The sequence below is a fragment of the Dasypus novemcinctus genome, chromosome 21, assembly GCF_030445035.2.
Source record: "Dasypus novemcinctus isolate mDasNov1 chromosome 21, mDasNov1.1.hap2, whole genome shotgun sequence".
NCBI lineage: Eukaryota > Metazoa > Chordata > Mammalia > Cingulata > Dasypodidae > Dasypus > Dasypus novemcinctus.
Window position 1 is genome coordinate 71660258 of NC_080693.1, and position 14778 is coordinate 71675035.

General features: G+C 34.8%; 1 protein-coding gene across 4 annotated transcripts in view; it reads left to right on the forward strand.

Annotated features, from left to right (window-relative positions):
* The window catches only part of CEP112 (centrosomal protein 112), a 575007-nt gene that overhangs the window by 131085 nt on the left and 429144 nt on the right, over positions 1 to 14778 (forward strand). For all 4 annotated transcript variants that reach the window (XM_058284590.1, XM_071210757.1, XM_058284587.2 and 1 more), the window contains exon 12: positions 1199 to 1342. In XM_058284590.1, coding sequence (XP_058140573.1) covers positions 1199 to 1342 — 144 coding nt within the window. The remainder of the gene's footprint in view (positions 1 to 1198; positions 1343 to 14778) is intronic.

Sequence of the window (14778 nt, forward strand, 5' to 3'; positions counted from 1 at the left end):
ACATGCTTTCCCAAGCAGACTCTTTTGGTCTGAAATATGTCCTGGGGGTGGTGGCATCAGGTTCAATATGGGAAGAGCACTGACAATGTGTTATTAAGCTGGGAAGAATAATCTCTTCTCTAGGGAATTTGGAGATCACTTTTAAATAGTCAAAACTGCACATTGGGCAGGGTCCCAGTAATTACGTAATAATTGCCTGCATTCTGCTTCCACCTGCCACCATCTCTCAGTCTTCCTTGTTCCTCTGATCTCTTCCTAGCCAAATTTGCCTCTTTCCTTTATTCATGGATGGGGAATCAAATATATCGTGTAGACTATTTTGGATGCCTGCTCTCCCTACTCATTGAGCCATACTGTAGTTGGATGCAGGGGACAGAAGTTATACTCAGAATTCTACTCCCATTAAGATAAGTGAGAGAAAGCTTACAATCCTGAGGGCATAGATTTTCAGACCCCTTTGGAAGCTGTCCATTGAACTTTGCACCTCCCATACTTGCCTCTTTGTTTTCTTTACCTTAGTTTACACATACATTTTAAAAGGTCATTCATTTAAGTAGTGTGTAATCATAATAATCTTTATAAGTAAAGGTCTTTGGGCATGAGGACATATACTATACAGTTCTCCTTAGTTATCCTGCTTATTCTCTATTGGATTTATAATGTGATTTTTGCTTCTGTATAGATTGTAGGATGGCTAAAAATTATTTTTTGTTGGGGTTTAGGGTAGGGTAGAAAGCATTTTTTTTAACATTCTCTTGTGCAAAATTTCATGCAAGTAAAGTGGATAACATAGACAGGGAGATAATATTCCTAATCAATAACAAATTACACATACTTCTGTTTTCTGATTTAAGACTTATGCTAGTGTTGTTTAGCAGAGGCATTATATTATCTGATTTATTTACTATTTTACTTATTTTTTGTATTTTTTAGTGTTTCTACTGGAACACAGATAATCCCTTTAATATTTTTCCATCCTTCAAAATTTTCAATTCAAGAAAGTAAAAAAAAAATTAAGTATTTCTTAAATCATGCTTTTAATATGATATCTTTACTTTGCTTGTTTGTAGATTTTATGTTTTTGTTGTTCATGCCACCATATAAATAGAGGAATGTGGGAAAGCATCTTTGTTTTCTGTATAGCCAAGTCGTTTATTCTATAGTAGTGAAAGTGTCAATTCTTTATTTCCCTGTGTAGCTGCACAGTGCGGTAGCAGAGATGGAAAAGGAAAAGTTTGATCTTCAGAAGAGACACACTGAAAATATTCAAGAATTGCTTGAGGACACAAATGTACGTCTGAATAAAATGGAAGGTGAATACATGGCACAAACACAGTCCATAGTAAGTCCCTCTTTTCTTGCCATTTTTAGAAATTATGCTCTTAATTTTTATGTCCCCATGCCTGACTGATGTGCATGAATAAGTGTGCTCTAGAATTAAAAAAAACCTTCACCTTCCTACATGATACTGATTTATAAGTAGAAAAGGACAGTCCCTTGATGTTTGCTAAAGGATTTGACTCAAGATTGTTTGATGCCACTTTTTTTTCATTTCTTTTTTTTTCCCTCCAGAGGCCTGTATAAATCTTGTTTTTTTCATTCCAGAGATAATTCTTTTCTTTTTTTCTGTTTCTTTTTCCTTCTTCTTCATTCTTTTAAAACTGAAGGCTTGGTGGTTTTTCTGAAAATGTTTAATGCTAACGTGAAGAAAATCAAGTGGGGAGATGAAGGATAGTATGACTACTATAAGACAGGTTTTCTTAGTCAATTCATCTTGACTGCAGCACCTACCACAGACATCACATGGGTAAACCTCTAAAATGCCCTTAACTGAAAGGATGCAGAAGGAGCTCAGTATAGTCAGGTTTCATAGCAGAGAGAGCAATAACGTACTCCAGTGAGAGATGGAGGATCCCCCAAAAGAGCCTCTTCGGTGAGGTCATAATTGCAAAGGATAGGTCTGAATGAGAGAATGTCAGCTGACTTCCTAAAATTCATACACCTGGAGCTGTCATGCAGGTAAGCTAATCTGCATGGAGGCCAGGGCTCATCACAGCCAAGGCACGTGCACCCCCACCATCTTACCAATTTGTAATATGACCTGATGGGATGGAGGAGTGTTGTTCCTTAGGCATGAACCCAGTTCTCATTTACCACTCACAGCTTCCCAGGCCAGTACTTCCTTGAATTTAAAGCTGTGGAATTTCAACAAGAGTCAGTTGCCCAGAAATATCTTAGAGACCCATAGAAGAAGCTCTAGGACATTTCACAGAAATGGGAGGCAGTATGCACAGTGGTTTGGAGCCTGAACTTTGGGGTCAAATGGTCTTGGTCAAATCCCAGCTCCTTAATAGTTTAATTGTCATTAAGCTCTCTAAGTTTTAATTTTTCTCATCTGTAACATAGGATAACAGTAGTACAATGGAATATGTCTTGTTGGAAATATTAAATATATTAATAAACAATCAGCTAAGTTATATAAACACTCAATAGATAGTTGTTATTAACATAAAACAATGTAATATACAAGAACAATAATCAAGAGAGAAATACAAGTGAGAAAAGAAAGGCCTACTTTAAGAAGTGAACTATTTTTTTTTTTAAGGAGATCAGGGGGATTGAACCTAGGACCTTGTACAGGCTCTCAACCAATGAGCTACATCTGCTCCCCCAGGGAGAGTTGGTTTTTTCATTTGTTTGTTTTTAGGCAGTACTGGGGATTGAGCCCAGGACCTTGTATATGGGGAGTAGGCACTCAACCACTTGAGCTGTATCTGCTCCCCAAGAAGTGAACTTTTGATTGAAGGTAGCAGTTGAATACAATATTGGCTTCGTTCACTCCCACAAAAAATGATAGTAAGTGGATAAAGAAAAAGACATAAACCCAGAAAGACAAAGAGAATGAGGATACAGTAACGGTTTTGCATTTGGAAAGGAAACACGTGAGTTGAAACTGACCTAGACTGTCAAGAAGGCAGAACTCTCAACCAGCAGTGAAGATAGCTGGAAGCAAGATGAATGACACCATGGAACCTCTAAAGGCTCAGGACTTGTCCACACCAGGCACCTCTGCAAGAGGGGGTGCAAGTGAGGCTTCAACAGATAGATTGCCAAAAGGTCTGTTTAAAAGGCAGTTAGATTTTGAACCTGGATGATGGTTAAAAAGAGATTTATTATCCTATTCCTTCTACTTTTATATATATTTGAAATTTTCCGCCATAAAACTTTTTTTTTTTTTTTTTTTTTTAGTGTTTAAAAAACACCAAAAAACAACCAGATCTTTATATTCTCTTCCCCACTTCTTGAAGCCTGGGACTGCCTCTTTCCCACCTCAGCAGAAGAGACAAACTTATTTTCTAAAGAGAATGAAAGGGTCTCTGGACTGGAAGATAACAGACACAGTTGAGATTTCTTATCACAGCAGTTTTCAAAGTTTGGTGAACTGATGTTTGGGAGGTGTAACCAGATTCCTCTTCTCTCCCCCACCAAAAGAAAACAACAACAGCAAAAATCAACTCACCTATAGGGGCAAAAATATATTAAGCCCATTTTAGATTTTTTCATTTCAATATTCAGTACTAAAAGGCAATGGGACAACACCTAAAAAATACATATTGGAAAAAGTGCCATCCAAAATGAGTTTTGAATGTGTTTACCAAGTGTGATGAGTGTGCCACAATGATGGGGGAGGTTGCTGGTGTGGGAGGAGTGGGGTGGGGAGTTGTGGGGTATATGGGAACCTCTTACATTTTTTAATGTAACATTTTTTGAGATGTGTACATCTTCAAAAAAATACAATTTACAAAAATGATGGGGGTGGAGAGGTGGGGAGTGAGTTATATGGGAACCGCTTATGTTTTTTAATGTACCATTCTTTGTTATCTATTAACTTTAATTAAAAAAAAACAAAAAAAGAGTTTTGAGTTTAAAGGATACAGACAGTTTTGAACATCAGCAAATATTTTTGACTTTTATATTTGTTAAATGTCATATAATATCTCTGGGTATGGGGTTTTGGTGGGCATTATTTGAGTGCTTTAAATCTGAGGTTTTTCAACTTTTTTTAGTTCTGGGAAATTTATTTACATTATTTCATCAACTTGTTCTTTCTGCCCCTTCAGTCATCTTTTTCTAAATTTTATTTCTTTTATTACATAACTTGTGGATTTACAAAGAAACTATGCATAAAATATAGAGTTAGCATATACCATCCTGTTATTAACACCTAGCATTGGTGTGGTACATTTGTTAAAATTTATGAAAGCACATGTTATATAGTACTATTAATTATATAGTTAAAATAGTCCATGGTTTAACTTAAGCTTACTGTTTGTCGTAATAGTCATCTTTTAAACTTTCCATCTTCTTATATTTGCTTCCTATCTTCTGCTTCTAGGATTGTTCCTCATTTTGATCTTACCTCTTACCAATTCATTTTATATTAGATTTCCTTCCGCATATTAGACCTATTGCACTTTTTGTTTTAACTAATTTTGTTTTCATACCCATTATTTTAATTTGGTTCTTTTTTTTCTTTTTTAAAAAATTGAATCCTTGTTGTTTTACATTGTTAATATTATTCTTTATCTTCTTTAATATATTTATTAGGCTTATTTAAATTTTAGTCCATCTATTCTCATAATTCAGCTTTATAATATTGTATACATTACATGTCATCTTATACATTATAATATTATGTTTTAAATACACTTATTGCTGGCTTTCTTTCATAGTATTATAGTTTTCTGCAGGTGTCTACTGTTTGAACTGAGAGCTCATGTCTCTTGGATTATCACTTATTCCAATATGTGTTGGGGTAAAGCTGGAATACCAGGTCCTTATGTGGGTCAATTATAGTTGGTTCACTTTGAGAGGAAGGTTGAGCCTCAGAGAGCACAGGACTACCGTTGAAATTCCACTAGCAACCTTGGAGAGAGGCATTCTGCCTAGATTGTAATTCATCAGCCTCCAGGGTGGATGAAAGAAGTTCATATTTTAACTTTGCCAAATTTTTATCATTCTTTTATAATTAGTGCTCATAGTCTTGTTAAACTGACCTTTATCTGTTACTAATACAGAAAAGTTCACCTAATTATTCTACTAAATGCTCTAAAGTTTTGCTTTTAAATATTCATCTTTATTGTCTGGAGTTATTTTTTTTCATGATTGGTGTGTGGTAGGGATCTAATTTCATTATTTTCTATATGCATGATCATTTTTTCCTAGCCCTACTTTTGAATAATTCCTCCTTTTCTCATTGATCTGCCATACCACCTCTTATAAATCAAATTTGATTATTTGTGAAGGTCTGTATTTAGTTGATTGACTAATTGTTCTGCCTCTCCTAGTATCATACTGTCCTCATTATTATGCCTTCATAATTACTCTTGATTTTTGATAGGGAAGTCCTCTTTCTTTGTCCATCAGGCTAGGTTTGAGCCCTTTCCTTTTCTATGTATGTGTATATATGTGTGTGTGTATATATATACACACACACACCCACAATATATGTACATACACATTTAGAATCAGCTTACCAAGTTAAATAAGAAAATAAAACCCTGGTGTGCTTTCAGATATCTTTTGTAACATTTATTTCTAAGTTTTTTATATTTTTGTTTTTGTTGTAATACATCTTATACATTTTAACCCCTTATATATGTAGCAGGTATTTCATTATAATTTATTTACATTAAATAGAACTTATAGAAAATATTAAATAATGTTGATGCTTGTGCCTTTAAAAATAAATTTCTTTAGTATTGTAAAAGATGTATGTGCTTACTATTAAAAATTTACAAAAGAGATATTGTCAATGGAAAAAACATTGTCTACGTAATAAATTACTCTCTTGTTGGAAGCATATAAGAGTGCCCATTCTTCCACATTTTCAGGCCAATGCCAACTGTTTTAATTAAAAACAACACAAACCTTTGCCAATCTGATAGGTTAGAAAAGTTATTTTATTTTTGTTTTAATGGTGTATCCCTTTTTAAAATGAAAATTTTGACATTGGATTTAAAAAGAAAGACTTACTATACACATACTAGATTCTTGTAAATAATCATGTTTTCTACTTAGTTTTAGGATGTTCAGAGTCAAATTTGGGTTCTATCTTTAATAGTTAAACCAATATGACACATGCTTTTGAATGTCAGTCTCATCCCTGCAATCATTTTGTTTTAACTTTTCCCTTTTCAGAATTTCTTCATCCATTACTAAATTTTACACTTTAACAAAAATGTTTACTGTACAAAAATGAAAAACCCTAAGTAGTTTTTTGATTATGCAAGTTAAAAATATTTTAAAATTACATTTATTCATATACAGTAAACATTTCCTAAGTACCTAGCATGTGCCCAAGTACTATTCTAGATGATAAGGATGTAGGGACATAGCAGTGAACAAAAAGTCCCTGTCCACAAATGCTCACATTTTAGTGGGTGTTTTAGTTTGCCAAATGGGTTCTGATGCAAAGTACCAGAAATCTGTATGGGGATTTATTTGGGGGTAAAAACTTACAGGTCCAAGGCCATAAAATGTCCAAATCGAGGCATCAGCAGATATGCATTCTCACTACCGACAGGTACTGTTGATCCTGGTCTGTTGCCCCATGTGAAGCAAGATGGCTGCCAATCTCAGTTGAGGTTTCAGCCTTCCCCTTTGGGCTCACTGTCTCTTCTTGTGCTGCTCCTTGGCCCCAGCAAGGGGGTGGGGACTCAACCTGAGTCACGCGTCACTGATGTATTCTAATCCCAAACCCTAAATTTTTCATAAAAGGCAATCTAATCAAAGTCCCCTGAATTGAATTTAATGCAGTCAAAGGGTATTACACCCAGAGGAATCGATTAGTTTACAAACATAATCTTTCTTTTTTTGGGATTCATAAAATAATCTCACATTACCCCAGTGGGAATGACAGCCAGTAAACAAGTACAAATATCTGGCAGTGATAAGTGCAATGATGAATAAGAAGTCCTTGTACGACATGCATTGTCACTGGGGGTGATATCACCCTAAAGCAGTACAAATTGGTCCTTGGGGTCGAAATATGGGTATTACAGTGGTTTGTGGCCCTCCAAAGGGCACAGCATATAAACAGATAAAAAGTGTATCTGTGGTATTAAAATTTTATGAGGGAGCAATTAGAAGAAAAAATATATATAAATCCTCCTTAAGTAGGCAATAATAAGAAAAAAGATTGTGCAACACTGGAGTAAGGAAATAGAACTACCCTAAAGAAAGCCAATGTGAAGAAAGATGAGGCATTAAGATGGAGACCTGCAGAAGTAAGGGAGGAAGAGCCTTTTAGGGAGAGGAAATAGCCAGTGCAAAGACCTCAAATTCGGATATTCTGGGAAAATTCAAGGAGGCAGTGTGGCTGGATCACTGTGAGCAAAAGGGCAAGTGATAGAAAATGTAATCAGGGCAAAAATCAGATAAAGCCTTATAGGTCATTGCATTTTAGTCTTTAAAAAACAACAGCAGCAGCTTTATTGAGGTATACTTTTCATGCCATAAAGTTTCCCCATTTTAAAGTGTCCAATTCAGTGATATTTAGTACATTTGTATTTAATTCTTATTGGGTTGAGAGCATGGAAATGCTGCCATCTGGCTATTATTTTAAGAGAGTGTCTCTCTGACTCCATAAGGAAATCAAATTGTAGGGGTCCAAAATTGTGAGTAGGAGACCCATTAGGAGGCTATCCTGGGAGTCCAGGCAGGAGGCTGGCTTGGACTTGTGTGTCAATCTCCAGGTGAGAATTAGGTGGATAATGGTGTTATTTAATGAGATGGAGATGTCTGGAAGTGGATCAAACTTATAAGGGAAAATTAAGAATGTATTATGCAGATAATCAGCCTAATAATAATATTCAAAGTCATGGAAAAAAAACAAATTTAAGTCTGAAATATATTTTTATCATCTCAACCTTTCTAGTGTCCACAAAATGAATTAAATAAGTAATTTTAAAGTTAAAATTTGTGAAACGTATTGATTGCCTAAAATGATTCCTGCATTGGTATGTTTATTAATTAAATAATATTAAGAGAGAAATATACTTCACAGTAGAAATTCAGTTTTTAAAAAATTTGTGATATAAAGGAAAATGATAGTTTGGAGCCAAAAGGTTGCTGTCAGAGAAACTTTATTCTATTTTTAATGAAAGTTGAATTTAAAAATTAGTATTCAGACCTTGTCATGGATAATAGTAAATATAGAGAAAAATGGACAGAGTCTGTCAGCAGGATGAATTTAAGAACCATCAAAATCAGACAGATCTTGCCGAGCAGCTCCTGATTTAATAATTAAACAAGGTAGAGTTCAAGGCATGGCTTAAGATGAAAGATGAGACTGTCACTGAGAATTAGTTTCTCTATTTTGTTCTTCTTTCAGTTTTTTTTCTGTTTTGTTTCTGTTGAGTCTTGTTTTGTTTCCATGCCATTTATCGTAGGCAGGCACTTGTATAGATTATCAGACTTTTGTCTTCTGATATTGGACTCATAGTTAAAACATAAGTGATGCCTTTTAAAGTAAATATTAAAAGTTTAATATATAAAGTTATGGTAAACTTATTATGTGCTTGGAGAGGTGGGGCTGTAAAATGATAGGTCTTTATTCATATGAGATTTTAGGTACTCTGAAAGTCTGTGGGTGGCTTTGTGGAGAATCTAGGCTTTATTAGTAGGGTTCTTAACCCTTTTTGTGCCATGGACCCCTTTGGCAATCTGGTGAAGCCTGTGTACTCTTTAAAATATTAGTTTTTAATTTAATAAAAGATATAAGATTATAAAATATTAATAAATAAAAATCATGATAAAGTAATATATTTGCTTTGTTAGCCATACAATAAATATCAAGATTTAGTACTGGGTCTAATAATTACCATATTTGCTGAATAATGGTGAGAGTATACAGTGTTTAGTGATTGTTCAATGCTGTGATGTTCTATAAAAACTCCTCACTTTGTTAGTAGCAGATTTTCCTAGGTCTACCTAATTTGTTGACTATATTCAGAGTTACAGAGAAAAGCTAGAGTTTAGCTACATTAGTGAAAATAAAGATGACATTTTTTCCTATTCAAACTCACTGATACTCTGAATTCCATGCATGGACCTGTATGCAGCTTAAGATCCCCTACCTTAAAGAGTATCAAAAGACTCACACACCTGAGTTATTTTGTTAAATATTATTAGTAGTGAGGTATAATAATTGATAGGTAGAATAATTTATACAATAATATGATAGAATGATCATAAAAGATAAACCTTAAAATAGTACGAGTTCATAATTTTTAATAAGATGACCATTAAAAATAGATTTTATTTTTTAGAACAGTTTTAGTTTTACAAAAAACTAAAGGACAGTTCCTATAAACTCCACACCCCATGTCCCCTATTATTAACACTTTACATTTGCATGGTACATTTGTTACAGTTAATGAACCATTACTGATACATTATTATTAACTAAAATCCATTGTTTATTCATATTTCCATAGATTTTACCTAAGCTTCTTTTCTTTTCCAGTATCCTACCATCCAGGATCACATATTGTATTTATTTTCACGTCTCAGTCTCCTCTTGGCTGTGACCGTTTCTCAGACTTTGTTTTTCAGGACCTTGACAGTTTTAAGGAGTTCTGGTCAAGCATATTATAGGATGCTCCTTTATTGGAATTTATGTAATTTTTTCTCATGATTGGGCTGGGATTATGGTTTGGGGAGGATGATCACAGAGGTAAAGTACCATTTTTGTCACATTATATCAAGTTTATATACTATCCATGTGATTTATCATTGATGTGATTTATCATTGATGTTGACCTTGATCATCTGGCTGAGGTAGGATTTGTTATGGTTCATTAGGTTTTTCTACTCTAAAATTAGTCTGTACATAAACTCTCCACACCCCCTTTGCATACTGTACTCATTGGAAGGAAATTGCTATATGCAGACCACATTTAAGGAATAGGGAGTTATTCTTAGGTTACTGATTTTATATCTCCTTTTCTAAGGTATGCCTTTTATGCTATAAATTTCCCTCTAAGCATTTCTTTAGCTAGCATCTCACTAATTTTGATAAGTTGTATTTTTATTTTCATTTAGTTCAGAATATTTTAAAATTTCTTTTTGAGACTGCTTTGACTCCATAGATTATTTAGTGGCCTGTGGTTTAATCCTCAAATATTTTAGCATTTTCCAGCTGTATTTCTGTTATTGATTTCTAGTTTAATTCCATTGTAGACTGAGAACATATTTTGTATGGTTTCTCTCCTAGTCTTCTAAATTTGTTAAGGTATGTTTTATGATCCAGAACGTAGTATGTGTTGGTGAATGTTCATTCTACGGAGAATGTATATTCTGCTGTTGTTGGATGGAGTAATCTATAAATGTCATTAGATCAAGTTGATTGAAGGTACTGTTCAGATCATCTCTATCCTTACTGATTTTCTTTCTGCTTTGTCTATTTACTGAAAGATGGGTGTTGAAATCTTTATCTGTAATGGTTGATTTGTCTATTTCTCCTAGCACTTTCATTAGTTTTTGCCTCACATATTTTGTTGCTCTGTTGTTAGAGCCATACATGTAAATATTGTGTTTTCTTCAAGAATTGGCCCCCTTTATCTCATTATGTAATACTCCACTTTATCCTTGATAATTTTTCTTATTCTGAAGCCTACTTTGTTTGTAATTAATATAGCTTTGTTTTAATTGATGTTAGTATGATGTAACTTTCTGCATCCCTTTACTTTTAATCTATGTCTGTCTTTATATTTAAAGTAGGCTTTTTTATTAACTGCTTATAATTGGGTATTTTTTTAATCCATTCTAAGTATGTCTTTTAATTGGTGTGTTTATAGTATTAACATATAAAGTGATTATTGATGTAGTTGGATTAATATCTACCATGTTTGTAACTGTTTATTATTAGCTGCCTTTGTTCTTTGCTCCTTCTTTCCTTCCCTTTTTAAAATTCTTTTGTCATAATTGAATATTATATATGAGTCCATTTTCTCTCCTCTCTTTGGATATCAATATCCTTTCTTTAAAAATTTTTAAAATTGTTTTCCTAGAGTTCACAGCCTACATTTACAACTAATACAACTAATCTAAGTCTACTTTCAAATAACACAATACTGGAAAGTGAATGTGGCTTAAGTAATTGAGCTCCCCTCTACCACATGGGAGGTCCCAGGTTTTGGTTTCTGGTGCCTCCTAAAGAAGATGTGGAAAGACAGCAAGCTGATGCAATGGGCATGTGTGGCAAGCTGCTGCAACAAGATTATGCAACAAGAGACATGAGGAAAACCTATTGAGAGACACAACAGGGCAGGGAGCAGAGGTGACTCCGGCAATTAGGTGCCTCCCTCCTCCATCAGAGATCCTGGTTTTAGTTTCTGGTGAAGACCAGCACACACCTAACAGACACAGCAAATGCAAGCAACAAGAGGGTGTGGAGAAATAAATAAATAAAATAAATCTTCAAATAACACTATACTTCCTCTCTGGTAGTGCAGGTATCTTATAACAGAGCATTCCCAATATTGATGTCTTTCATTTCAATTACTCTATATTCACCCAAAACAATGTCACTATTATTCTTTGAACAAACTTAATTATGTATCAATTAAAAATAAAAAAAATAACAAAGTTAGCTGGAAAATCCCAAAATATTTGGAGATTATTCCATCATTGATGTGTTTCTTTTCTTTGTGTAGATCCAGGTTTCAGACCTATATAATTTTCCTTCTACCTGAAGAAATTCTTTTAACATTTCTTGCAGGGCAAGGATAATTTAGCTGCATGTAGAATTCTAGGTTGAGTGTTTTTCTATCAGCACTTTAAATATTTCACCACATTCTCTTTTTTTCTTGCTTTCTAACAAGGTCCGATGTTGTTCTTATCTTCTTCCTCTATAAGACAGGTATTTTTATTCTCTGGCTTCTTTTAAGAATCTCTTTTTGTCTTCTGCTTTGAATAAGCTTTGTCTAGGTGTAGATGGAATTTATCCTACTAGGTGCTTTCTGAGCTTCCTGGATCTGTGGTTTGGTATGTGTCATTAATTTTAGGAAATTCTCAGCCATTATTACCTCAAATATATCTTCTATTCCCTGTTCTCTTCTTTTCCTGGTATTCCAGTTATACATATGTTTGACCTTTTGAAATTCTCCCACATTATTTGGATTTTCTGTTCTGTTTTTTTCATTCTTTTTTTTTTTTTTCTTTGTATTTCAGTTTTGGAAGTTTCTACTGAAATATCTTCAGTCTCGCTGAAGACACATGGCTTTGTCACATCTAATGATGAGCCTGTTTAAGGCCTTTCTTCATTTCTATTATAACATTTTTGATTGTAGCATTTCTTGGAGCTTCCATCTCTCTGCTTACATTACCATCTGTTCTTGCATGCTGTTTACTTTTTCCATTACAGATCATAACATATTAATCATAGTTATGTTAAATTTCTCTCATAATTCCAAAATCTATGTCATGTCTGAGTCTGATTCTGAAGCTTGTTTTGAATCTTAATGGTGTTTTTTCTTACCTTTTAGCATGTCATGTATTTTTTTGCTGAAAGCTGGACATGATGTATCAGATAATAGGAACTGAAGTAAATAGGTTGTTAGTATGAGATTTTTGTGTTAATAGTGTTAATCTAGGTAGGGTTGGCTATGTTTAATATTTGCTGTAGCTGAATGCACCAGAGGCTTCAGTTTCCTCTAGTGTTCTTGTTTTTGTTGTTTGTCCTCTGTTGGTTTTGGATTTCCCTAAGAATTCTTTTTTAAATAGTATGTGCTTTACAGCTGTTTCAGTTTGTAATCCATTGTTATAATCTAAAACTCTGCTGGTCTGCTTGTTAAGTATGGAGGAAAGGATGTATTCTATAATCTTATGATTTAATTTCTGTCTTTTGGTGGGCCTGTGTCCTTGGGCCTTCACAAATGTTTCTTACCTTTATTTTTCTCTCCTTAGGTGAGACAGTAGGGATAAGGGGAGTGGAGGTGGGTAATTGCCCTTCCCCCAGGTAAGATAAAGTTATGGTACCATCTTTTCCTCTGCAGCATAGGTCTTTGTTATGGAGAGTGTTCTTTGTGTATTCAAAATACTTACTTTTCCCCATAAGTGGGTATTTTCCAGCCAGAAACATTCAGGAATTTTTCTTGGCTCTTCACCGTGAGAACTTGGTGGTGTTTCTGGAGGAAGAACCCACAAAAGTGTGTGGGGCCACCCTAGACTGTGGTCCCCGGGGTTTCTCCCTCTGAAGCTAGTCCATATTCAGTCTCCAGCAATTCATCAAAAATACCATTTAAGTCTTCCTGCCAGTTTATGTCTCCAGTGACTTCTGCTCCAGATACACTGATCTTGGCTATAATTCTCTGTATTCATCTGTCTCTCTAAATTTTGGTATACAATTTGCCCTGTGGCCTCAATTATTATTTTTTCTTTATTTTTAAAGGCACTTTAGATTACATAAGTGTTATGTTGAAAATATAGGGGATTCCCATATCCCCCTCCCCTTTTCCCTCCCACACTTTTCCCCATTAACGACATCTTTCATTAGTGTGGTACATCTGTTACAGTTGATGAACACATATTGAAGCATTTCTACTAAGCATGGTCTAAAGTTTACATTATGGTTTACACTTTGCACTGCACAGTTTTATAGGTTTTTGACAAAATGTATAATGGCTTGTATCTATCATTTCAGTGTCATGCAGAACAATTCCAACACCCCGAAAATGCTCAATGTTACACCTATTCTTCCCTCTCCCTCCCCTCAGAACCTCTGGTGACCCACTGTCTTTATATCAATGTTACAAGTTCTTCCATTACTAGAATAAGTCTACTTTAGTCCATAGTTGCATTCCACCCTTATGTTTGTTTGTTCCTCAATCTTGAGGGTTTTGGGATGGTAATGCCTACTCTGCTTTTGATTGAGAGGGGGCTTAGATCCCATGGAGCAGATGGATGGAATTGTCTTGGTTGCAGTTATAGATACTCTGTTTTTTGGGATGGGTGTTGCCTATCATCATCCTTTTAGTGGTTGTCCTGTGTGAGTCTGATGAATTGGAGGATAGTTGTTGGCTGCAACTTTGCCGAGATTCAGGGCTCACCTGGCATTTGAACAGCTGGAAGAGTTAAGTCTCTGGGACATATATTTAATGGGTATAGTGCTAATTATAGGTTCAAATAAAAGGGGCATGTGTAGGAAAATTATAAATGAATCTCTGATACATTGGGGACATAGGTTATTAGGTTATCTTATATTCCAAGGTAAGGCCCACCGATGGGATGCCAATTTCCTGGGATTGTCTGTCCTGCCTATAGTGTCTAGATGCCTCTAGAGCTCTCAGGAGCACCCCTACTTGAGGCACTGTTTACTGTGGCAGTCAGTGAGATCCTCCTTAGTTGTGCATAAGTGTAAATCTCTTAGCTGTAAAAACTCATTTGTATTTAATATTTCCCCCTTTTGGTCTAAGTCTTTTTCCAAATGCATTGCTAGGTGGTGCTTGGTAATAATCCCTTGGTGCCAGGGAAGCTCATCCCTGGGAGTCGTGTCACATGCTGAGGGGAAGGTGGTGAGTTTATTTGCTGAGCGTGGCTTAGAGAGAGGCCTATGGCCTCAGTTCTTAAGAAAAGTTGATTTTCAGTTAGATCAGCTTCCTTCTTGCTGTAAAGATGGGAATGATGACCTCTAAGTTCTACATATTGGAGCTAAAACTGGAAGTCATGTGACCATTTATAATTGCACAATTTATATGCACACACACACACATA